The sequence below is a fragment of the Prinia subflava genome, chromosome 4, assembly GCF_021018805.1.
Source record: "Prinia subflava isolate CZ2003 ecotype Zambia chromosome 4, Cam_Psub_1.2, whole genome shotgun sequence".
Classification (NCBI taxonomy): domain Eukaryota; kingdom Metazoa; phylum Chordata; class Aves; order Passeriformes; family Cisticolidae; genus Prinia; species Prinia subflava.
The window spans coordinates 32798342-32824259 of NC_086250.1; the positions used below are offsets into that span (position 1 = coordinate 32798342).

General features: G+C 43.3%; 1 protein-coding gene across 1 annotated transcript; it reads right to left on the minus strand.

Moving 5' to 3' along the window:
- Positions 1-857: 857 nt before the first annotated feature.
- LOC134550092 (protein NYNRIN-like) lies at positions 858-8903 on the minus strand (the record flags this gene model as incomplete). Its single annotated transcript, XM_063396394.1, has 3 exons — positions 858-1453; positions 3233-5814; positions 8768-8903. Coding segments are annotated over 3 exons (2733 nt in total), but the record flags the coding sequence as incomplete, so codon positions are not given.
- Between the last annotated feature and the right edge of the window lie 17015 nt (positions 8904-25918).

Consider the following 25918-nt stretch of genomic DNA (forward strand, 5'->3'; position numbering starts at 1 on the left):
GAAATATGTAAGCTATTGCAGTTTAAGGTAGCCACCGTGTCTTCCCAGTAACTGTTCTATGCTAGTAGCACCCGTACTTTAACACATTCCTAGTAACAGATAACCTTATCTGGTACTACGTATGCTGGACGTACTAGGCCTACTAGGCCCTGGTTTGAGGCTTGGTCTGAGGCCCAGCTGTGGATAGCTCTGCCTTATGATCTAAGTTATCTTGTTCCTGCTACAAATCTCTATGGCTCAAAGCACTTCTGATGTATGTATATATAGTTTTTTCCTCTTGAATACTAAGTTAATAACATTAATAAATGTGTGTCCACAACAACAGATTTGGTTGCCTTGTCTTTATTAACCTGTGCTTACAATTCACTGATATTTTTCCACTGGTATGTCACACACGCATCTGACTGTATGTATGGATATAAATCATATTAGTTTGAAACATTTCATTCTGGAAACGTATTCCAGGCAGGGAACAAATAGCAGGTACAGTTATTTGAGTTAGGGAACAAACTTTTAAAACAAACAGACAATACCAGACAAAATTAACTTTAAGCCTTAAGATAAAGGGCTCTCTTTTTATAATTTTTACATTTTTGAGGTTTAACTAAATGAAAACTTTTGCAAAACCTGCATAATAAGGATAGCAGCTAGTTAAGTTTTTTAAAAACAGTTTGTTTTTGTAAAGTGCTGATTTGGCAAACCCAATCTTTTAATGGGCACCTGCCAGTTTTGATGGATCTTCAGTTAGAAAATATTTCTCAGAGCCAGGAGATTTCTCTCCAAAGTGAGAGGCCCTGAAAAACAAATCAGTCATGGAATTCACCCTGTTAGCGTAGGAAAACATATAACCACACAGAGGCGATCATATGCGGTTCTTTATTCCAGCGCGCGGGACACCGGGGTGATAATACACCCAAATCTGATGTCCGAAGCATACAGAGTCGATTCGTGATTTTTATAGTTTAAATTATACACATGTTAACTAACCCCCACCCCTAGATACTGATTATCCTATTCCTTAGTTACTATCTTAAATCATACCTACGCTTCTACCCTGATCCACACTTGATTTGGTTAAAACAATAGCATGGAGCTGTTTACAAAAGCTGACGCTTGTTCCCAGCTAGCTGCGTCAAGTTCCAGTTGTACGTTCTCTACTTTCCTCCCCCTGCACATTACTCAATCTAGAAATTATATTTTTTAACCCTCCACCAACATTCCCCCCTTTGAAAGTATTTTCACTCTAATATACTAAGTGTAAATGCTTTCACTTAATACAGTCCATTAGGCTTCAGAGTTCATACTGGATGTTCATCTTCAAATCCTCTGTTGTCATAGGCTTTGTCCGGGATGTTGTTGCGGATTGAAGGTGCTGGGTTCCGTGCCAATGCCTTCATTATGGTCCTTTTCCAAGATGCCTTTTTCTGTATCTCTCTCTTCAGGATTCTGTAAACTAACCAAATTACTAAAAATATAATCAGTAAAATTATCAGATTTTCAAGGATAGACTTTATCCATGAACTCACATTCCATCCTAATCCTTCAAAGATTTTACCCAACCAGCTAGTAGCTAAATCCTTTTGTTCCTTTTGTGCCTCATGCTCTATTTGTTTTAACTGACTGATGTCATGTTCTACATCTGCAGTTACATTTGGGATGTGGATGCAGCAATGGTCGATTTGTCCCTTTAAATATCCACACACTCCGTGTTCTTTCAAAAGTAACATATCTAAAGCCAAACGATTTTGCAGGGTCATTTTGGTGGTGGCCTGTAATTGCACATTGAGTTCCTTAAATCCCTCTCGTGTGATTCTTGCTAATCTGTCTACCTGACCTGTGAGTCTATATAGCATTTCTCTATTTCGATAATTTGCAATGGGACCAAACAAGGATTCTAGGGCCCACCCAATCTTTACTCCACTAGAGGGTTCCTTCCAAGTGTCATCTGGGTTCTTGTCTTCTGAGACGTCTCGCTTTGCTTTTATTTGCAAGGCTTCACTGCTCCTGTTAAATGGGGATTTCTTCCAAATTGGACATAAAGTGGGAAGGCCCAGGGTGATTTCTCTTACCTCCCCATCCATAGGCAAGTGTGTTGTCCATGTGCCATCACTCATTGCCCATACAAATGGTCCTGGACTTCGAATTGTACTCCTGCTACATCCTACTATAATCTTAGAATCTATTTTGCCTTGTTTGTGTTTAATTTTCCTGCAGGCACAACCAATTCGTAAGGCTATTGCCAATGGTGACCACTGTTTCATTTCTAGATTTTCAGAGGTGCAATCATAAATTTTCTTACATACCCACCAACTTACCTTATTTGCCTCTTTCTGACTGCTAGTATCAGTATTTGTCACTGTGGGATCTGTCTCATTTTCAGAGCCTTTCCATTTAATGCACCAGGGTGTGCTTTCCATATATTGGAATTTCTGGAGGATGCTCACAGACCATGCACTGTCCCAAGGTTCCAGTCCTTTCCAATCCTTCTCTTCACATTTCCACACCACAACACTTTCTGTAGCGTTGTCCCTGATCTTTTGATAGCGTAGAAACCAACATTGCCATTTTGCAAGGTCTTGGTCCTTAACCCACCACTCTATGATTTGTCCCAATTTGCCATTACTAAGAATGCACTCTGACTTTCTCATGGGTTGCATATAGGAATCCTCTGTTATCTTCCAGTATTCTCTGACCACCACCCTTGACTCTGGTACTTGTTTACAGTTAATTGTTTTGTTCCCTCCTATTTCAGGTAATTTTGACGTTATTATTCCCCAGCTTACTGGGTCCCCTGCTGCCTTTGGTATTGGCAGGCAGGCCGTTATTCTGCTGGTATTATGCATTTTGGCAAAGTCTCTGACCAATCCAATCATTACATTCTCAGCCCGAATTTCATTAGAAATTTCTATTACTTGTGTTTTTGCCTGTATCTCTCTCTTCATTCTAGAATGAAGAGTTGTTAGTTGACCCTTCTGTATCCCATATCCCAAAGTAACAGCAATCCCTACCGGTGACATTAGTATCCATGAAATTAACATTACCCACAGGAAGAGCATGAGCACAGTTGCCAATACCATTTGAACAGTTACAGACGTTTCAGCCTCAGCTTTGTTGGTCCAAAAGTTTCTACAGCCCACGACTGGACTCCACGAGGGACCTTCTTCACACGTGTGTAGTGTATCCAGGGTTCCACTCCGGCCACTTTGACTGCTGTAAAGGTGGTTAGCAGTACCTGATGGGGACCAGTCCACTTCTCTTTTAGTGGTTCTTCGTTCCAGGTTTTGATGTATACTTCATCTCCTGGTTCGATATTGTGGACTGGATTCTCCAGGGCCAGTGGTCTGTTCCACACGAGAACACTTCGAAGCCGAGCTAGAGTTTTCCCGAGGGACAGAACATAATTATACACATCTTGTTTCCCTGTGACATGAACATTTGGATTGGGGTTAGGAGATTCATATGGTTTCCCATACAATATTTCATAAGGACTAACTGACATCCCACTCCTAGGCTTTATCCGAACCCTCAGCAATGCTATCGGCAAAGCCTGTGGCCACTGCAGTTTGGCTTCCTGGCATATTTTACTGATCTGCCTCTTCAGTGTCTGGTTCATTCTTTCTACTTGCCCACTTGACTGGGGTCTCCATGGTGTGTGGAGGTCCCAAGATAATCCCAATAACTTGCTTACCTCTTGTACCACCGTGGCTATGAAGTGTGGGCCTCTGTCTGATGATATCCCTAGGGGCACCCCAAACCTGGGAATGATCTCCTGTAATAACCACTTAACTGTTTCCTTTGCTTGGTTTGTGCGACAGGGAAGGGCTTCTGGCCATCCAGAAAACGTGTCAACCCCTACTAACAGGTATTTGTATCCCCGAGTTTTTGGCAGTTCTGCAAAATCCACTTGCCAATAGTCTCCTGGTTCTATTCCTATCCGAATTCTGCCTAACTGTGCCTGTCGTCTAGCTACGGGATTGTTTTTCAGACAGATTTCACATTTAGACATTACTGACTTGGCCATTGTTTGCATCCGTACTGAGATTAGGTATTGTCTTAGCCACTTTACCAACGCCTCTGCACCCCAGTGACACTCATTATGTTTTACCTGTAAAATTTCTCTCATTACCAAAGGAGGTACCACTATTTGCCCTTGTGCGGTTACATACCACCCTTCTGCGTTCTTCTGTGCCTTCAGCAGTTGTGCTAGTCTGTCATCTTCGATTGTATAGTTTGGCTTCGGAGGCAAATTAAATTGAGAGATATTAAGTCTTGATGGTATCAATGCCATTGTTTTCTGCAACTCTCGCGCTACCTGATGGGCTGCCCAATCTGCTTTTCGATTTCCTTCACAAATTTTGGAGTTGCCTGATTGATGTGCCTTGCAGTGCATGATTGCTACTTGTTCAGGTTTTTGTACTGCATCTATCAATTGTAGGACTGCATCTTGATGTTTAATATTTGTCCCTTGGGAGGACAGCAGTCCTCTTTCTTTCCATAAAGCTCCGTGTACATGCACTACTCCAAAGGCATATTTGGAATCAGTCCAAATATTCACTGTCTTCCCTTCACTCAGCTCGAGTGCTCTGGTTAATGCGATTAGTTCTGCCCTTTGTGCAGACGTGTTAGGTGGTAGTGATTTTGCCTCTATTACTACATCAATTGTAGTTACCGCATATCCCGCGTATCTGGCTCCGTTCTCCATGAAGCTGCTTCCATCTGTAAAGAGTTCCCACTCTGGTTGCTCCAGGGGGACATCCTTCAGATCTGTTCTTGCTGAATAAGTGTGCTCGATGACTTCTAGACGGTCATGCTCTAATGGGCCTTCCTCAGCTGTGGCACCTAGAAATAGAGCTGGATTCAAGAGGTTAGTTGTTTTTAGTGCAACATCATCCTGCTCAGTCAGGGTTACCTGAAACTTCATCATCCGGCTTGGAGAGAGCCAATGGCCCCCCTTTTGTTCCAGGACTGTAGTTACCATGTGTGGCACATAGACATCTATGTGTCTTCCCATTGTGAGCTTCCTGGCTTCCTGTATCAGCAGCACGGTAGCTGCCACTGCCCGCAGACATGAAGGCCATCCGGCACTTACGTTGTCGAGTTGTTTGGAAAAGTAACCCACCGGCCTTTTCCAGCTTCCCAGTCGTTGGGTCAGGACTCCCAGTGCCAGTCGCTGCCTTTCATGCACGTACAGCTGAAAGTCTTTAGACAGATCAGGTAACCCCAAAGCAGGAGCAGTTGTCAGTGCTTCCTTTAATTTCTGGAAGGCCTCTTTCTGTGGTTTGCCCCAGGTGAACGGCTGCGTCTTCTGAGCCTCATACAAGGGTTTTGCAATCAGTCCATAGTCCATGATCCACAGGCGACACCACCCTGTCATTCCGAGGAAGATCCGCAGCTCGTGTAGATTCTGAGGCTCTGGAATAGCACAGATAGCTTGAATACGATTAGTACCCAGTTTTCTCTGCCCTTGTGAGATTTCACATCCCAGGTAAATCACAGTCTGTTGGGCAATTTGTGCTTTTTCTCTGGATACCTTATACCCTCCCATTCCTAATGAATTTAAGATCTCAATGGTTACCTTTATGCAGGTCATTTCTTCCTCTGTTGCAATCAAAATGTCATCTACATACTGGAGTAATAAATATTGGTCTCTTGGTACTTGCCCTTCTCTGGTCCAGATTTCCAGTTCTTTTGCCAGTTGACTTCCAAAGAGAGTGGGGGACCCTTTGTACCCCATCGGTAATCGAGTCCAGGTGAGCTGAGTTTTTCTTCCACTTTCTGGATGTTCCCACTCAAAGGCAAATAGTTTCCTACTTTCTTGGTCAAGGGGTATACAGAAGAAAGCATCTTTTAAGTCAATTACAGTAAACCATTTATATATCTCTTTTACGGATGCTAACAATGTATAGGGATTGGCAACCACTGGATGAATGTCTTTTGTTATTTCATTTATACCTCTTAAATCCTGTACAAGTCTATACTCACCATTGGGTTTCTTCACTGGGAAAATTGGGGTGTTGTATTCCGATTTACATTCCTCTAGAATTCGATATTTTAAAAATTTATCAATGGTCTTTGCTATTCCCTGTCGTGCTTCTGGTTTTATAGGGTATTGTTTGATTCGTACAGCCTTTGCTCCTTCTTTTAACTCTACATGTACCGGTTGTGCCAATTTAGATTTTCCAGGTACATCTGTTTCCCAGACAGAGGGAATTACTGCATCTTCTACTTCTTTAGGAATATTAGAAATTGGTTTTTCTTTTATCATCAAAATCTTTCCTGTCTTAGACTCCGGAATTTTCATTACGAGTTCACCATTCTCAAAAGTAATTACTGCCTCCAGTGCTGCCAGTAGATCGCGCCCTAAGAGCGGAGTTGGGCAGTCTGGCATGTATAAGAATTCATGGGTCAAGATCTTATCTTCAAAGCTCAATTCTAGGGGTTGCAAGAATGGCCGTACCTCCTCCTTCCCTGTGGCTCCAATGACTGCTGCTGACTTGTTCCCGATTTGCCCCTCAAGATAATTTAGTACAGAATGTGTGGCCCCCGTGTCAATGAGAAAATCTACGTCTTTTCCTTCTAAATGCAAAGTCACCATGGGCTCCCTTGATCCTGGCTCTCTCTCATGTAAAACCATGACCCTGGCTACACTATCCAGCTGATGCTCACGACTTTGATTAAACATACTGTCTAACTGAGGCTGACCATTCTGGCTAAACCGGTTTGGACACTCCCTTTTCCAGTGTCCCTCCATCCGACAATATGCACACTGATTCAGACCTAATCTACCATGACCAGAACCTCTGCCAAAGCCACCTCTATTAACGCCACGACCACCTCTACCACGTCCCCGCCCCTGTCTCTGTAAGACTGCCAAAAGGCTTTGCCCCTGTTTCTTGACAATTTCTCTGTCCCTGTTATTATAAACTTTCCAGGCAACCTCTAGGAGTTTATCCAAGTTTCTTAACTCTTCACCTTCCAGTTTCTGTAGCTTTTTCCTAATATCTTCCTGTGCCTGACCCAGAAAAATAAAGGCAAGCTGAGTTCTTCCTTGCTCACTGTCTACTTGAAGATCAGTATATCTTCTAGCTGCTTCCTTAAGTCTTTCTAGAAAGGCAGTGGGAGATTCTTTCTTTTCCTGTCGAATTTCATACAACTTAGACCAGTTCATACTCTTAGGTATTGCCTGTTGAACACCAACTGAAATCCACTCCTGATATCTCTTTAGCCTTAACATATCCACTCCAGAGGGGTCATTAGCATCCCACTCTGGGTCTGCAGTGGGAAAATTATAATCCAGTGTCCCTGTCACCAAACCATTTCGTATGTCTTCTCTAGCTCTTTCTCTTGCTGCTCGAAGAACCATATCTCTCTCTGTCTCATCCATCAGAGTGTCTAATATGACATGAATATCTTCCCAATCAGGGTTCTGAGTTTTCATTATCATCTTAACCACACGAGCTACCTTATCTGGGTTTTCTCTATACGTTCCGGCTGATTGTTTCCATATAACTAAATCAGCAGGTGAAAAGGGTACCTTTACAAAGACGGGTCCATTAGTTCCCACCCCTTGCCTTAGTGGTGCAATAATCATTCTCTTTTGTTTGCCTGATTTTAATATACCCTTTCCTGCCTGAGGCCACTCCAGGGCCAGTTTTCCTCGTGTTCGGTGAGCTACTGGGGCGTCTAGTTCATCTGCTTCACTGTCACTACTTTCCATTCTATCTGTCTTCTTCACCTTCCGCCTCACAATCACATCCTGGACAGGTGAATCGGGGAGGGGGGGATACAGGGGGGCAGACGGGCCAGAAGCTGGTGAAGGAGGTGTAGGTGGGAGCGGAGGGTACCCTTGAGCTGGTGTTAGAGGGGGGATAAATCTTTCAGCGGGTGTGGGCGGGGGAGCAGGATAGCTTTGGGCAGGTGTATGTGGAGAAGGGGGGGTTCTCTGAGCAGGCGGAGGAGGGGCAGGCGGAGGAGCGGCTGGCACAGGCAGAGGAGGATAATTACCTTCAGCAGACAAAGGTGGGGGTGAAACATATTGTGCTGGTGCGAGTGAGGGGGGTGTAAGAGAATCAGGTGGGGTCAGGGTGAGCGGGGTAGAACTTGGTGTTGAGGGGGCCGTGGTGGTTCCGGGAGCCATGGGAGATACCAATAATTCCGATTCCAGTTCATCTCTTTTTCCCCCTAAAATTTCACTTAAAACTGCATGTTCCATACAATGCTTATTTTGGACGCAAGCCAGACACTTATTATTCTCAAGCTTCATTGCTTTCATTTTGTCAAGCCACAAAACCGGTTTCTCAAGCAAGCACAGAAATAAGTCAATATATGGTAATTGTTCTACCCTTCCATCTTGTGTACAAAGCGATCTAAGTTGCATAATAACCTTCACATCAAAAGACCCGTTTTTTGGCCACCTCTGATTTTCAGGCAAAGCGTATTTTGGCCAGTGAACATTACAATATTCAATCAACCTATCTTTTCGTAATTCCTGACCGAAGTTCCCCTCTTTCCAATGTGCCAACAAACAACCCAATGGAGAAGAACTTGGTATAGAGGCATTATTGCTGCCCAAAACCTCTTTTAACCCTTTTAGTTTCTCCATATTACAGATACATAAAAACCACAGATGCTGAACCTGCAACGCTTTCGTGATGTCTGACGGACGGCTGCCTAGGCAATACCACCAGGAATTCCTTTTGCCCAACCAAGCGTAGCTTTCGCTGCGTCTTAATGGCAGGCCCCCAGACCAGAGAATAAAGAACCTTACCTCTCACCAGGGGTCGTTGTGAGCGGCGAGGGTCGCGGCTCCGATGGGCTCCCCGAGAAATCACCCGGTGCCGGCTGGAGCGTGATCGGGTCGCGGGGTCCTGGCTGCGCCCACAAGGTCCCGTCCTGGGTCGCCAAAAATGTTAGCGTAGGAAAACATATAACCACACAGAGGCGATCATATGCGGTTCTTTATTCCAGCGCGCGGGACACCGGGGTGATAATACACCCAAATCTGATGTCCGAAGCATACAGAGTCGATTCGTGATTTTTATAGTTTAAATTATACACATGTTAACTAACCCCCACCCCTAGATACTGATTATCCTATTCCTTAGTTACTATCTTAAATCATACCTACGCTTCTACCCTGATCCACACTTGATTTGGTTAAAACAATAGCATGGAGCTGTTTACAAAAGCTGACGCTTGTTCCCAGCTAGCTGCGTCAAGTTCCAGTTGTACGTTCTCTACTTTCCTCCCCCTGCACATTACTCAATCTAGAAATTATATTTTTAACCCTCCACCAACAACCCCACTCTGGCATTGATCTCTCACTGTCCTCACTCAGGTCCAATTCCTCTGTCTCATCTCCCCCTTTTGTGGTTTACAGGTTTTGAGTCCAAATGGATGTTATCATGGTGCTGTTTCGAGACCTCAGCGTCTCCACTCACGGCTAGCCCGGGCACCGCGACACGGGACGAGGATCAGTTCGTATGCCGAGCGACAATACTGATTCCTGTGGGTTCTTGTTATGAGAGATCTTTGGCAGCAGTCTTAAAGTGACGAAGCAGAGGCAGGATGGAAGGCTGCGAGGTAGCGATGTTTATTGTGCCGCAAGCGCGATATCACCCGCCTGCGCTGCTCTCGCAACTCCCCAGAGGGCGGTTCTGCGTACACTTTTATACAGATGGTGTCAGGGAGGGGTAAAGGTGAAACAACCAATAGAGGGAGTTATAGGGACCGTTAGACAGGTGCAATATTCAACTTCTGCCAACCAGGGGACAGGGAGAAATATAAAATTCTCGGGCTTCGTGAGTGACAGAAAACTGACAGTTACGTCACTTGCCTCAGGGGTACACGTGGTAGGGAGGGAACAAAGGAACATATAACAAACTTAATAAACTAAATTTCACACACCGCCACATCTCCTCCTTTTTCTTTTAATAAGATGAGCAAACCTGGCATGGAGGAGGCTACTGTTCAGACTCAGAAAAGCTGTCTCTGAACCCTGACTGCACGGACAATCACTGCTCCTCATAGAGGCTCTCGTCCTCCCAGGACTTTTCTAAGTTATCCAATTCAATTTCCTCAGGAACAGTTGCCATGGAGACACGGTTCACAGCTGGCTTTGGGGGAGATGTAGCACCAGACATAAACTTACGAATCATCTTTCTAATAGAACATATCACAACTAAAGCAATTATAATTATAAATAATACAAACAAACAGGTTTTCAAAATGGATCCAGACCAACCCGAGAGTCCCAAGTTCTTAAAAAGGTCGATGAACCAGTCTGATGTCTCTTCTTTGATTTCACTCACCAAGTCCCTCATTTTTTTGATGGCTTCTTTGATGTCCTCAGTTGTGGCTGCGGCTGAGGTTTTGCTGAGGCGAATGTGGTCTCAGCCTGTAGGTGTAGCGAGGGTGGCCCAGACGTTTGCCTCGCTCTGAGGGATGATTCTGGCGTGATGGGTAGCCAGGAGGGTTGTGAGGAGGAGAATCATCGGCAGGAAATGTGCCATGGTGGTGGACTTTCCCTGGTCTGGGTTGGATCTATCACACTAAAAAAATGAAAAACAGACTTTAAAACACATAATAATTAGCATGATGGTTGAAAATAAGAAAAAGGTGAGGGGTCCTCCCATTCCCAGAGAATGGGCAGGGTCAGCCAGGTGCAATTTCGCCTTTTGCGGCGCAATGCCGGAAAAGCAACTTGCGGTACATTTTCCCTTCTCTCCCCCTGCTTTTTCCTAAATGGCTTCACCCATTTTGCAGGGACCCATCTGAGCCCAGTGGGCGTGGAGACACAGGCATACCCTCGTCCCCATGTTACCAGGTCATACGGGCCTTCTACCTCTCCGCTCTCACAGGAGACCTGAGCAGGACTGGTGGCTTTTCTTTTTGTTGGAAATCAGAACTTGATCCAAAGTGTCTCACAACTGGTGGGTTAAACACCTCAAAACTGCAGTTAAGAAAATTGATCGTGTACAGTGCCCTGGCTAAACGGATAGAGGGAGGTTCAATCTTCAGTACCTGCTGTTGTTGTGCAAGGACCCTTTTGATTTCCTGATGGGTCCGTTCCACAGTCGCTTGGCCTGTGGGGGAGTGTGGGATGCCTGTTTTGTGCTCCACTCCCCATTGCTGCAGGAAGCTGCAGAACTCACCTGACTTGTACGCTGGGCCATTGTCAGTTTTGAGACCTTTGGGGATACCCATAAAGGAGAATGCTTGGATGAGGTGTTTAATGACATCCTGTGCCTTCTCTCCTATGTGCGCAGAGGTGTAAACTGCACCTGAGAAAGTATCTACGGATACATGAACGTATTTCTGTCTTCCAAATTCTGCAATGTGTGTGATGTCTGTTTGCCAGAGCTCACAGCTTTGAAGCCTGCAAGGATTGACTCCAGCATGCAGTGTGGACACGGTGTGGGACTGACACGATGGACATGAGCCGACAAGTGCCTTGGCCTGCTGAAGTGTGAGGTGGAAACGTCTGACCAGGCTTAGCCTGTTCTGGTGGAAAAGCTGATGACTGAGCTTTGCCTGTTCAAATATGTTTGGCAATGGGGCTATTGCTGCAGGAGCAGCGAGGGCGTCAGCTCTCCTGTTACCTTCAGCAATAAACCCTGGCAAATCTGTGTGTGATCTTGTGTGCATCACATAAAACGGATGCTCTCAGTGGGAGACAAGCTTTGCAAGCTTTGAGAGCAGCTCATACAGAGTGGTGTTGGACACTTCTTGTAAGATGGCCTGATCTGCCCTAGATACCACCCCCGCCATGTATGCGAAGTCAGTTACTAAATTGAATGATTCGGGAAACCTCTCGAAGGCTCTAACGACTGCGGCCAACTCAGCAATCTGAGGCGATCCCATCACCTCCTGAACATCTTCTTCCCACTGCTGAGTTTCAGGATTCTCCCAAGTCAGAACTGACTTGTGAGAAGCCCCAGACGCGTCTGTGAAAACTGTCAGAGCTTTGAGGGGCTTTCTGCTCCGAATACTTTGCATTGCCAATGTGAATGCTGTTTCTGAATTGAACAATTTGTGGGCTGGCCGATGAATTGAAATTTGGCCTGTGAAGGAATTTAGGGTGAATTGCAATGCTTCATTCTCTTGAAGCAGGTGTTCCAACATGGATTTTGTCATTTGGCCCATTTCCAAGCCAATTGGCATGTGAATGCACTCAAATTCACAACCGGCCCGATCTTTCATCCGCACTCTCGCTTTGCGGATGAGCTCAGCCATGAGCTCCTGTGGCTGTGTCATTCTTTTGGGCCACTCGTGGCTGAGAAAGACCCACTCTATAATCAGCAGAGGATCTCTTCTGCCTTGGCCCTTGTTACCTTGTCTAGGTGTTTTTGCAGACTGGTCCCACTGAAAAATGATGCCATACAGATGCGGCAGCTTTCCTAGGATGATGAAACGGAAAGGCAGGTCTGGGTCACATCTGTGAGCCTGTCTGGAAGACATTGCATTTTGAACCTTTTCAAGTGCTGTTTTTTCCTCTGGAGTAAGTACCCCAGGAGAACTCAGCTCCTCTCCCCCTTTCAAAAGATTGAAAAGAGGGGCTAGATCCTCAGTAGTCAGACCCAGCCAGGGCCTTACCCAATTCAAAGCACCACAGAGTTGGTGGGCATCAGCAAGGGTCTGGACTTTTGTCCTGATCTCCAATTTCTGTGGCACAATGGTCTGCTTACCTATTTCTAAGCCCAGGTACTTCCAGGGTGGCATCTTCTGAATCTTGTTTGCCTGCAGCTCGAAACCTGCAGCAACTAACGAATCTGTTACAAGGCCAAGTGTGTGTGTCAGTGCATCATCTGTCGGGGCACACACAAGTATATAATCCATATAATGATGGATGATAACTTCCTCCGCGGCTGCTCTCACAGGGGACAACAAGGAAGCGACAAACTGCTGACACAGAACTGGAGAGACTTTCATACCTTGCGGCAATACATGCCAGTGATATCGTTTCCTTGGGGCCGCTCGGTTGATGGAAGGAACCGAAAAGGCAAAACGTGGAGCATCGTCAGGGTGTAGGGGAATTTGGAAGAAACAGTCTTTTATGTCAATGACTGCCAGATTCCAATCTTGAGGGAGCATGGTTGGGGAGGGCATTCCTGGTTGGAGAGACCCCATATCTTTGATAACATTATTAATTTGGCGGAGGTCGTGAAGAAGCCGCCACCGTGTCTTGTCAGCTTTCCGAATGACAAAGACAGGTGAATTCCAAGGCGAATTAGTCTCCTCGATATGACCCTTTTTCAATTGCTCTTCTACGAGCTCCTGAAGCGCCTGTAATTTCTCCTTTGCCAGCGGCCACTGTTCCACCCAGACTGGGTTATCAGTTTTCCAATTCAGTTTTTGGATGTGGCGCTTCTCAGTGGCCGCTGCCCAAAAATTTTGTGTGGGTTCAGGAATGCTAATTGTGACTCCCCACTGGGCCATGAGGTCTCTACCAAGCAGTGGCTCCTCATAATCTAAAACAAAAGGACGTACAGATGCCAATTGTCCATTTGGTCCCCTTACTTTCACCACGTTCTTAGATTGCCGTGCCAATTGAAGGCCTCCCACACCTTGGACGTGACCTGCCACATCCTCCAGCAGCCAGTGCGTCGGCCAATCCTTGATTGGGACGAGAGACAGGTCTGCTCCTGTGTCAAAAAGCAGATCTTTTTCAAAGGATTCCCCACCCAATATAAATGTACACTTCACCCTGGGTTTCTGTGTCGTTACTTTGTGTACTGTGTTAACTGTGACTGTGTTGTTCTGGAGGCCAAAGCACTCAAATGGGATTGCCTGTGCAATTATCTGCCCTTTTGGCAAGAATGTGGGTGGGTGAATGCAACGCAGCCAGAGGATGAGGCGCTTGGGACAGTTAACAAGTCACCCAGGAAGAACCTCAATCTCTTGAGGAGTGTGTTTGCAGTCCCCAGCGATGATGTACTTACTGCACTCTACCAATGGCCAGTCGCTGACACTGCAAGGATCTACGGTAACAAAATGCCAGTCGTGGTCACTTAGAATCAGAGGTTCTGTGATCTGCAACCTGTAAGGTTCATAAAGAGAATTAGTTGTTAAAATGGGTTTTGCAAGTTCAAATTCAGGAGAGAGAATTCTCCAGTCCGGTGAGTTTTCACAAATCGGTTGACCCCCTTTTGACCCCCCCACCCGGTCCACCCGATTAAAGTCCTCGCGCTGGATGGACCCGCACTCTCCTGTTAGTTTTTTGGCTGTTGCTGAAAAGGTGGAGGAGTCCCAGGTGTTCGGGGCATTGTCGTCTGTCCTTGGTGTTTGTGAGGACAGGAGGCAGCCCAGTGTCCTTCTTCTCCGCAGAAGTAGCATTGCTGCTGCTGCTTGCCACAGAAGGACGAGCGGCGTTGGAAAGGCTTGTGCAGCGTTGGGCCTGCAGGGAATGCTTGAGCCACATGTGGAGGTCGTGGGAGAGAAGATGCCAGAGGTGGTCGAGGCTGAGTCCCACGGCTGAGGAAAGGGACCTTGGCCTGACACACTTGGAGCATGGAATGAAGTGTGCGGGGTGGATCTAGAGGAAGACTTAAAATTGCTGAACGACACAAATCATTTGCATTAATAAATGCGATTTCTTCTAAAATCTGATCCCTTGCACTTTCATTCCTGACCTGCACTTCAATTGCATGGGTCAGTTTCTCCACAAAATCTACAAAAGGCTCTACTGGACCCTGTCTGATCATGGTATAAGGTGGCAAGGGAGCGTGGGTTTGGAGGCTAAAAAACGCTTTGCAAGCCTGATCTCTAATTGCTGTGAGGGCTGCAGAGGGAATCAGTGAGGCTTGTGTGGAAGGAGAGTTCTACTGGCCTTCACCACAAAGGAGCTCAAGGGACATTGCATTCCCTTGTCCATCCACTGCGGTATCTGGTTGTTGTAAAAGGCGTGGAAGTGTTTCCCGCACCAGCTGCTTCCATGCCGCTTCCCTGAGTTTAAACTCTGTGACATTCATGAAGCATGAAAACAGTTGCTTTAAATCAGCAGGAACAACTGTTGCATTAGAAAGATCGGCTGTAAGGAGACCACGGAAGTACGGGCTTTCCCTTCCGTACTCTCTGTGGGCTTTACAGAGATCCTTAATCAACTCTTGGGAAAAAGGTTGCCAATTCGGACTGTCACTGGTGTCCCCCCGGGAGCTCCTGAATGTCACCAGAGCAGCAGTGAAGCAAGCCTGCTGACTCCCTGGTTCCCGGTTGTTTACTTCCTGGTTCCGACCGTGGGAACCGGAAGCGTCACCGTGGGAACCAAACAAACAACATGACCGAATTCCGGGGTGGGGACACGCCGGAGACTCTGACTGTGGCTCCGCCTGGCAGACGGGTCCATGGGTGGGCTCGGGGGCAGGGCAGGTGGGTGGGGTAGAGGACGGGAGGGGGTGGGGTGAAGGGGAAGGGTGGGGAGAACGAAGAGGATTGTGGGGACAAGGAGCGGGGGATGGTGAACTGACCACGCGGTCCCCGCCATCTTGGACGCCACAGCCACAGCCACGAGGCTTCTTTGATGCAGCAACTTTAAAATAAACTTTTGGCTTGGAACTGGGAGAAATCGGGGTGGGGGAAGGGCTTCTAGATGCCGGGCCAGGGCTCCTAGAAGCATCCCACACAGTCCGGCCCAGACTACGCAGGCTGGGGGAACAGGAATTTTGAAAAAAACTGGGGCTGGTAGACCTTTTGTCTGCCGCTTTCCTTAAAATTCCTTTTTTGCGGGGAGAGGGTTTGGGGCTGCGGGAAGGGCGAACCGGGGCAAGCTGTCCTTGCAATGGCTCTTTTTCAAATTCTCTGAACTCCGCCGTGGCGGCTTTGAGCTGCAGAATTAAAGCCACAAATTTTTGCGGGTCTCTGCTTTTTGCATCTGCCAAATCTGCCAATTTCTGCTCCGCAGTGCTCCAAAAATGCGGGCTGCGGGTGTGTGCTCGTGAGATTTCTGGGAAGATCACACAGAGCCATTGCGAACATCGCTTTACACAACTTTTAGAAAACCTAGCTTTCTTAAATTCTAACAGTTCAACTAGAACCTTAAAAATCCCATCCTGTACCGACGAGGAAGAGGCACCCATCTCCTTCCCCGTTTAGATCTTAAATCGGCACTTTCCCCAAACCGAGATCGAGAAAATAAATGTTTAAAAGAAAAAAATCTGCTGCATCTTTAAAAGACCGGCACCTTGCACTCGCTAAATCTGCGAACCCAACCGGCGCACAGCGCGAAAAGAAAAAGCGGCTGCCACAAACGTGCTCCTTCCGAGCGACCACCGACCGCCACGCGAGCGGCTGCACACACACGCACACCCGCGCTCGCGCACAAAACAAAAATCGCGAAAACAAACCGAAAGAAAGAAAAGCACCAGCAAAAACCGAAAACCAGCGAACGAGCAAAAGCGCTCTGATCCCAGCAGTCGTGCGACCAGCCTCTCTGCGGACTCGCTCCGATGGCGGCTTCCCAAAACCGAAACCCGCTCCGCAGAAACAGCAGGGATACTTACCAAATTCCTGGCGGCGGATGCAAAAACCGATCTCGAGGTACCTCTGCTTTTGGGGGAGGCGCCTTCCCTCGAGTGCGAAGAGGGTGGCGCTGCCTCCCCATCGCTCCGGGAGCTCTTCCTCGAGTCCACGAGGCTGCTTCGACCGAAGCTGCTTGCAACGCTCACGGACCACGATTTCAGACCACGCGCCTGGCGCGGGGTCTGCCAGTCCTTTTTCCATGGGCTTTCGAGAGCTCCGTGGATCTCTTCTCAGCCCCACGGCTTGGGTGCCACAATTTATATCTTGGCGCTGTTTCGAGACCGCAGTGTCTCCACGCACGGCTAGCCCGGGCACCGCGACACGGGACGAGGATCAGTTCGTACGCCGAGCGACAATACTGATTCCTGTGGGTTCTTGTTATGAGAGATCTTTGGCAGCAGTCTTAAAGTGACGAAGCAGAGGCAGGATGGAAGGCTGCGAGGTAGCGATGTTTATTGTGCTGCAAGCGCGATATCACCCGCCTGCGCCTGCTCTCGCAACTGCCCCGAGGGCGGTTCTGCGTACACTTTTATACAGAAGGTGTCAGGGAGGGGTAAAGGTGAAACAACCAATAGAGGGAGTTATAGGGACCGTTAGACAGGTGCAATATTCAACTTCTGCCAACCAGGGGACAGGGAGAAATATAAAATTCTCGGGCTTCGTGAGTGACAGAAAACTGACAGTTACGTCACTTGCCTCAGGGGTACACATGGATGAGGAGGGAACAAAGGAACATATAACAAACTCAATAAACTAAATTTCTCACACCGCCACAGATGTTACAGAACTTCCTCTTTAAGTGTACCTAAAACGTTTCCATAAGTGGAAATGTTACACATCTATTCAAAAGGGAAAGACAGTAGTTTTGCTATTTTTAAAAGGAAGAAAAATGCAGAGTTGCCTTCTATATGAAATATTGAGATGTTTGAATGCCTCATGGTTTCATAACTCCAGTTTCCTACCATCACTAATTATGTGTTCACAAGGGAGATTTTGGTCACACACAAGTGGGACATCTGTGGCAGACAGCTAGTTTGGTTGTGCAAAGTCATGCACAGGTCACAAATTATGATAACTCTCCTTAATAAACAATGATTAAATTGAAAACTACAGAAATTCAGATATTTCTCAACTCACTGAATATCTGCCTTATAGGGTGAATGCTGAGTCTGGATAATTTGCAAGTATTAAAAAAATCCCAAATCTAGTCAATAGTTTAAAGCAAAATGTTTAATAGCATAGATGATATGGCATACATTACTGCTTTTTTGACTTAAAGAATGTATTGTATATAAAAATTAGATAAATATTTTTGAACAGTAAGGGAGGTTTAATATCCACTGTCTATCTGGTGCATAAAATTAAAAGTTATTTGATAAATAGTTATGTTTACAAAGAAAACAGCAAATGCAGTAATATTTTTACCTTTTTCCCCCAAGATGTATATGCTCAAACAAGTTTTGGAACTCTTGCAATCCAACATCTGTGCAGAACACAGAACTGAATGACTCAGAAGATAATCTACTGTGGAACTGCCATAAGACATCACCAAGTCCCTTCTGCAAAGAAAGCTACATGGAGAGAAAAAAAACAAGTATAGAGTGACTTAGAGGACCTCTAGACTGTACAGAACAAAAGATGAATGCTGGAGGAAGAGGAAAATGTGGTTATACATACAGATCCAGAGAAACAAACACAGGACCAACACCTTAATTTATATTTTTCCTTTAGTTTAGAAATGAGATATTGAGTCCATTATTTGTTGAATGAAAACCATATTTAACCACCCAGAGCTTCAAGACAAATTTACATTTACTGATGTAAATTAATACAGGAGGTGGCTAAATTTTCTTGTGTATTGTCAACATGCAAACTGCTGCTGGAAATATAAATGTGACTACATTTAGCTGTTAGGACAGAGAAGCTACTATTCCTGTGTAATAACTAACATTTGACAGCCTGTAACAACAAATTAATGACATACAAATATGCATGTTCCTGAAACTGATGTTCTAATAATTCCAGAGCAACGTACTTTCCCCTTAATGCAGGAGCAAAAGATGCTCTGTGTGTGTGTCTGTGTGTCTGCTCATGCATGTTGGCTGGATGTGAGAGTGGAACTGAGGGGAATGGAGGGGAAGATGGGAGAATGGAATATTTATTTTGCACTCAGTTAAACCTGTAACAGATGTTATCTACCACAGATAACTGATACATACCACAGAGAGTTCAGTTTTCCACAGAAATCGAAACACCTATTGTGATTTTTCACTTCCAAATCTTTTAAAATGTATTTTAAGTTGCCTTAGAGGACATAAAGATAAAGACACTAATTTCATATTCCACGGAAAGCCAGTGTGTAGATCAGAAGAGGGGTCAGAGAAGTTTGTTATATCTCAGCTGGAGAAAGATATTGAAGTGTTCTGTTCCATCTCCTAAGCAGCAGTAGGGTTCTCATCCACAACACTACCAGCATCTCCAGCTGCTTGTGTGTCATAGGCTTCATAAGTCAATGTAGAATTCCCAGTATACTTAGAGTGACATCATTAACTATTTATCTGTACTGATATTTGGAGTTTCTTACTATTTCCAGTTAAAAAAAGGCATATATGATCAATTTCAATAAAGAATGACATAATGCAAAGTGGTTGAAAGGACTGTTGACTTTAAGTTTTGCAATGTTATATAGAACTCTTTACACCTTTTTGCACATAACATGTTTAAACTTTGCATTTAAGCATTATTTTTATTCCCTGGGACCTTGGGCACAATATAGTATACAAATGAACTAAAAAGTCTTTGATTCATATAGCTTTCAGGTTATTGCATTCTAGACAAAAATGAAATTGGTAAGAATTTTAACACATAACTTCTTAAAATCTTTTTTAATATTTTTTTTATTATTGTGCTTAGGCATATTCGTCTCTGTATTATTTTGTTTATGCTGTATTGAAACTGAATTCAGGGTTTAATCTTGCTTAGTCCACAATACCTTATCTTTTCAAATGTTCTCCCATTTAATTTTTTTCCCCTAAAAAACAGTAATCAAAAATGCATTACCTGAAAATGTTTATTTAAAGCCCTAAAGCTGTGTTGTCTTAGTGTTTATTTCTGAGGCTGGCTGTGTATAAAGCTGTTTACTCGAATGCTTTTGCAGATTGTTGAGTTTCACAGGATAATACACAGCCTGATCCACTGATTTACTTTAAGCACATTTATCTGCACTGTATTTGTCTTGTATTTGTCTGAAAATAGTTTCCTTTACTTTAGTATCTCTGCGAGACACATAAGTGATAATGAGTTGCTTTAAAGAGTCACAATCTGCTTCCTTGCCTTCCATTCTCTGTTGTACAGCAGTGCTCCAGATTCTGTATTTTGTTGCAAATCCCCACTCACTACCAGTGGCACTGCAGAGGCAGCTATTCAACTTGCAGTGAGATGTTCCAAAGATACAACTGGGAATCAAAGGCTGAGCAGATTGTGGCCTCTCATCTCACTCAACGTAAGAAAGCAGCAGGTGCTGTGCTATAAGCTGAAGCTCAAACGCTGCAACACTAACAGCTTATAAACTAACATTTTGGAACTGCCCAAGGGACTTCCAAAAAGAAAAAAACCAAAAAAACCCAAAGAATAAAACCCCCTTGAACTGTTAAAACTGCAATTTAAGAGCGTATAACCAAGGACTACAATAACTCATAATCTCTGTTCTCACACTCTTAACATGGATTGTTATGCACATGCTCCAATGTGAGAAAGATTTACACAATTTAAATGATTGAGAACATGCTATTCCCATCAGAACTTGTATGTTATTTTTCAGAGGAAGCCTAGGGAGTTTTAGAAGGCATTCCTTGTCATTGTACCAAACACGATCACAGTAAGATTGTCGCCATTTAATTGACAGGAAGGCAAAAAAGAAAAAAGCTGTTTAATAGGAAAGAAAAGGTCACTTAAAAAATGTGTTCTTTCACAAGGGCACAAGCACACCAATTTTACCCCTGGCAGCTGGGGTTTTCTGATGGATTATTGTCTTCCCTGTGCTTACATTTCTTTGGAGATTGCAGGACAACGCACAAGAAAACAATTTCAAGGATTTTTCTATCCAGACACAGTGATCAACTTAAAACAAGTTTCCATAAAAGTTTCTGCCTGCTGTTTATGACCCATGTAAATGAAAAGCATGCATTGTACACACCCTTAAGGTATTCACAATAAGGTTTTACGCATCCAGATGAAAAGTGTTTAACTCAAACTCCAGTTTTTTGAATTTTACACTCCACCTGTGTAGAACACTTACATGTAAATTGCAAAAATGTTTTTACAAACCATGTAATTTTGTGATTAAGGTGACTGCTCCTGAGATTTTATTAGGAAATACAAGGAACTAATGGGCAGAGGAATTAGTTACCTATACAGGGACATATGATGAAATACTGTGGTCTTTTTTCTGTAATTTGTGAACTGTAAACTGCTTCCAAGATTCTTGTATTGATCATCACTGAAGTGTTTAAAAGTTACTGGCATTGACAACTGAGATTAATGTGGAAAGCAACATGCTGTTTCTTGTTTACTACATTTGACCACATGCAAAAGTTTTGGCCTGCATTTTATCTCATGGAGCTTAGATATTTCAAAGCTATCAATAGGATTCACAGCAAACTGTTTAACCTGAAAGTAAATACTTAGCAACTTGGCAGAGGTGTCACCCTCGCTCTACCTGTCTGCATGTGTCAACACCAAAGTGTTTTTGGATATCCAGTTGTATAAAAATATCATTTAAATATCATTAAGCTATTTTACACTTGAAATGGTTGCCACTGCTGATGTCCAGATTTTATGGGTCATCTTCTGTTCTCTTAAGGGTTATTTGAAGGAAAAGTTCCCATTTCTGCTACATTTAGTGTTAAAAAAAAAAAAAGTGATTTGTAGTTTCAGTTTGGCAGGGTTTCTGTTACACAGTGCTCATCCCTGTTTATTCTGGACAGTTCATGGTGCCTATGGCTTGCAACATAATTACAGTTCTCATTTTTTTCATTTCTAAATGCTTAAAATAAAAAGGGTCATGGGGGGGGGGGGGAGGGGAGAAGAAACCACAAAAAAAAAAAAAAAAAAAAAAAGCAGCGCCAAAACCCAGATGGAAGAAACTCACAAACTCCAACTGAAAAAACAGAAGGATTTTTCAACAGTTTTAAGGAGAGAGTTACATATACTGGTTCAAGGCAAGAAAAAGAGAATTGGTAATATCTGAGGGAGCAAGACCCAGTGGGCAGAATATGGGGGATGCAGTGAACAAAATATTTTTCATAGAGGTAGGTGTCTGGTGCAAAGTATTTTTATGCAAGGAGAAACTTGAAGAGTCTGTTCTGTTTTCAAGATCAAATACTGCAAAAAAGAAAGCAAAATCAGTAGGAAAAAAACCCTCCCTCACAGGAAAAAAAAACTCTAATTGCAAATAATGGTACTTCTAAATTCTAAAGACTACTGCTGAATAAGTTGCTACACTTTAAGGTTTATGTGCACCAAATATCTCTTGTCATATGTTCTTTATAACGTGCTTGTGTGGAGTTCAGCTCTCTTCCTCAATGAAAATTAACCCAAGCTGGCACACTATATACTTTCTAGCATTCTAAGATACATGTTCAAGACTGACTCAAATTCTAATAGTACCAGGCCAAATGTACACCACCTCTCATTGTGTGCGGGCTCTTCTTAAATCCTTTGTTCTACCAAAGACTAGATGAAACCTGCAGTTAATGTTCATACACAGCTTACAGAACCTGCTTAGTTTGCAGTTCAAGATGATAATTCTACTTATGTTTCAGAGAATCACACAATCTTAGAACAGCTTGGGTTGGAAGGGACCTTCAACACCACCAACTTCCAACCTCCCTGCCATGACACAAGACACCTTTCATTAGACCAGGTTGTTCAGAGCCCCATCCAACCTGGGCTTGAACATTCCCAGGGATGGGGCATCCACAGCTTCCCTGGGCAACCTGTTCTGGTGGCTCAGCACCCTCATAGCCAAGAATTTCTTCCTAGTATCTGATCTAAACCTACACTTTAAGCTTGGAGCCATTCCTCCTCATCGTGTCAGTACACGTCCTTGTAAATAGTCTCTATCCACCATTCCTGTAGGGTCTCCTCAGGTACAGTACTCGTCAGATACTCTATCTCTCTCTTTTGCAGGCTGATCACAATCCTCTCAGGCTTTCCTCATAAAAGTGCTCCACCCCACTCATTATCTTGGTGGCCTTCTCCGCACTCTCTCCACCAGGTCCCTGTCTTTCCTGTGCTGGGACCCCAGAGCTGATGCAGCCCTGCAGGTGGGGTCTCACAGGAGCAGAGGGGGGCAGAATCCCCTCCCTCCTCTGCTGCCCACACTGCTTTGGATGCAGCCCAGGACACGTTTGGCTTTCTGGGCTGGGAGTGCCCATGGCTGGGTCATGTCCAGCCCCTCACCCACCTGCACCCCCAAGTCCTTCTCAGCAGGGCTGCTCTCCCTCTGCTCATCCCCCAGTCTGGATTGACCCTGGTGCAACCAGGTATTTGATGTGTTGCATTATCTTTAAAAAACAATAAATATTCCAATATGATTTCTTGAGGTAGGACTATAGTGTGTTTCCACTATACAAAAATGCAAATCAAGATAGCCAAAGGAAAATATGGACTTCCTGCTCTGTCTCCCAAGAGCTAATTATTTTAGCAGGCAACAAGAAAGAAAGGAAAGAAAAGAGAAAAAGCAAGAAAAATTCAGATACAATAAAGTCCTTTACATCTGTGGAAACATACAAGGTATTGCTTGAAGGCTTAATTGGTCTTTACCAGAGTTCACAAACAGGACAGGCATTGCATAGCTTTTCTGCTTTCAGCCCAAGGGACTTGACATTTCTTTTTCAATGGCACCTCTACTTAACAGCAAAAATAACAGAGACTTAAAACTGGCTTCTAGAAATCATTTGGTGTGTCGGAATAGATCCAGGATGACATGTTCTTTCCTTTGATGCACATTTACCAGTGTTGTTATCAAGACATACCATCATATGCATGCAGAGAAACTTCATTGTTTTTATTTCATTATTGGAGAATTCTGCCAGGAAAAATAGTTGTGCCAAAATTTATCAGCTTATACTTCTGAAAAGAGTTATTATCAAGGACACATTCCAACAAAGCAAAAAATATACATAGCAGTAAAAAGAAAAGAAGCTCCCAAATCAGTATGTAAGTGGCAAGGTTTTTATTTATGTAACAAAAATTTTAAAATCTTATTATTTATGTAACAAGAATTTTTAAGATTTAATCATGTCTTTTCATGTCAAAAAATGCATGGTTGAGGCTTTGCCAGGAGTTTTTCTTGTATTATTTCCGTATTAATTAGTATATTTTTATAGTTATAGTTATTATAGAAAATTACATACAATCATTTTGTTCCATGGAACTTTTTTTGGCCCACTTTCCACTCTTCCTATGATTTTATGCAGAGAAATCAGTATTTATTTTTAGTATTTTTTCCTTTTACTTTGGGTACAATACACGATATTTCTATGATAATAAGTTATGGCAATTCATAACAAACTCCAAGACATTTATTTTTCTCTAAAATATTTCTGGTACAGCAATCAGTAAACTAGCTTATTCTGCACTGCTCTCAGGAAAAAAAGACAAATAAAAGGAAAAACTTTGTGAAGCAGTAATATAATAATATGTGTTTGATTAAAAAATGCTTATATATATTATGATTTAAATTTGGATTTTGTTACCTGCAGGGACATTTTAGCTTTGGAAAAATATCAGTGTTCATTTTCATACAATGGTAATATCGAGAGTTAAAAAGACTGCTCTCAGAAAACAATAGGCTTGGTATTAAAAAATGGAGTTTCAGTTTTTGAAGTTACCTTAAAAAAGGACTTCTGTGGGTTTTCTACTTGTTTATTACAGTTGAATATTTATTTTCTCACACAGGTTGGAAAATGTAAATTGGCATAATCTTGCCAGTTATGTCTAATGATTTATAATACAATTGTTCATCTCTTGCAAGGCAGTTTTAAAAAAGGCTTTAATTATCATCTGTAATAGTGAAATTATTTCTGAATCAGTTTTTCAAGGTGTTCTACGTATACTTGCTCTGTAACTTTGAGCTTTTACACAAGCTTCAAACACTAACACTCGATTTCTTCAGTCAAAGCAATATGGACTGTATGGGGTATCACCTCTTTTGGTATGTTGGATAAAAAATAGAGATATGGTGTCAAAACCAAGACATCCACAGGTTAATTCCCCATAGAACTGACATTTTACAGATGGATTAAAACCCCAGCCTTCCTATAAACTTGTACTGTCTTGAACCTATGAAAAATCTCTGTACTTAAGCATTTTTGCAATAAGTAACAATTGTGGTGGGTTTTTTGGTTTTGCTTTTTTCTTGCCTTTTTTTTTTTTTTAATTTTTTTTTAATCAGGCAGTCAGGCCTGCGGTTTTCGAATGACATTCTTACAGGCAAACTCTTGAGGATTTTGAAAATGTATAAAAGGATTTTTTTTTTAAAAGAAGCTTATTTTTTTTCTGAGCAAGAGGTCTTGAGAAAACAAGCTGTGTCAGCAGAACTTGAAAGACAGAGAGTCAGCTGTGTCACTTCAACAAACCCATAAGTGTAAAATACAAGGGAAAAAGCCTTGTTCAACAAACCCTTCTAAAGTGTTCATTTCTGTATGATAATTTACAGTTTAAGTTCCTCTTTATTTTTCCTTTATTTTCTCGACATATGTGGGAATTCTCAGCTCTTTCTCTGTCTATGTTCCCTCTGGGGAAATACATATTTCCCTTGTTTTCTATAAGGCTTTTTTTTTGGTTTTAATTTTAGTTTTCTTAAAGACATTTCTGTCTTTAACTGTCCAATGTCCTACATTCAGATCTGTCAGGTCTTTAATTTTTTGCATGCATTTGTTTGTTATATTTAAATGAAATTTGTCGCTATAAAGGTGCTACATTTGAGTCTCACCTCAACCCTCTCTTCAGTGATATTCTGGCATGAATTCCATTTTGTTCTCCATATTTTCTGTATCCTTAATCACTGTCAAATTCTTTGTCTCTGTTTTCAATTCTCTTTGAAAATACCAAGAGAAAAGAAGAGACAAGCAGGAATTAAATATCACTATCTCCTTAGGGATTTACTTCATAAAATTATTTCTGAAAAAAAAAACCAGTTCTCCTTTTCCTTTTGAATAGTATATCTTGGCTTCAATGAACCTTAACTAATCAGTTCTCTAAATTAATGAGAACATGTCTTAAAATGATTCTGAGTTGTCTCTCAATTTAACCTAAACTTCTTTTGTTCTTGTGGTATTAGAAAGAGCTCCAGGTTCACCTCCTGTATCTTATCTGCTGTTTGCCATAAGTCTACAGT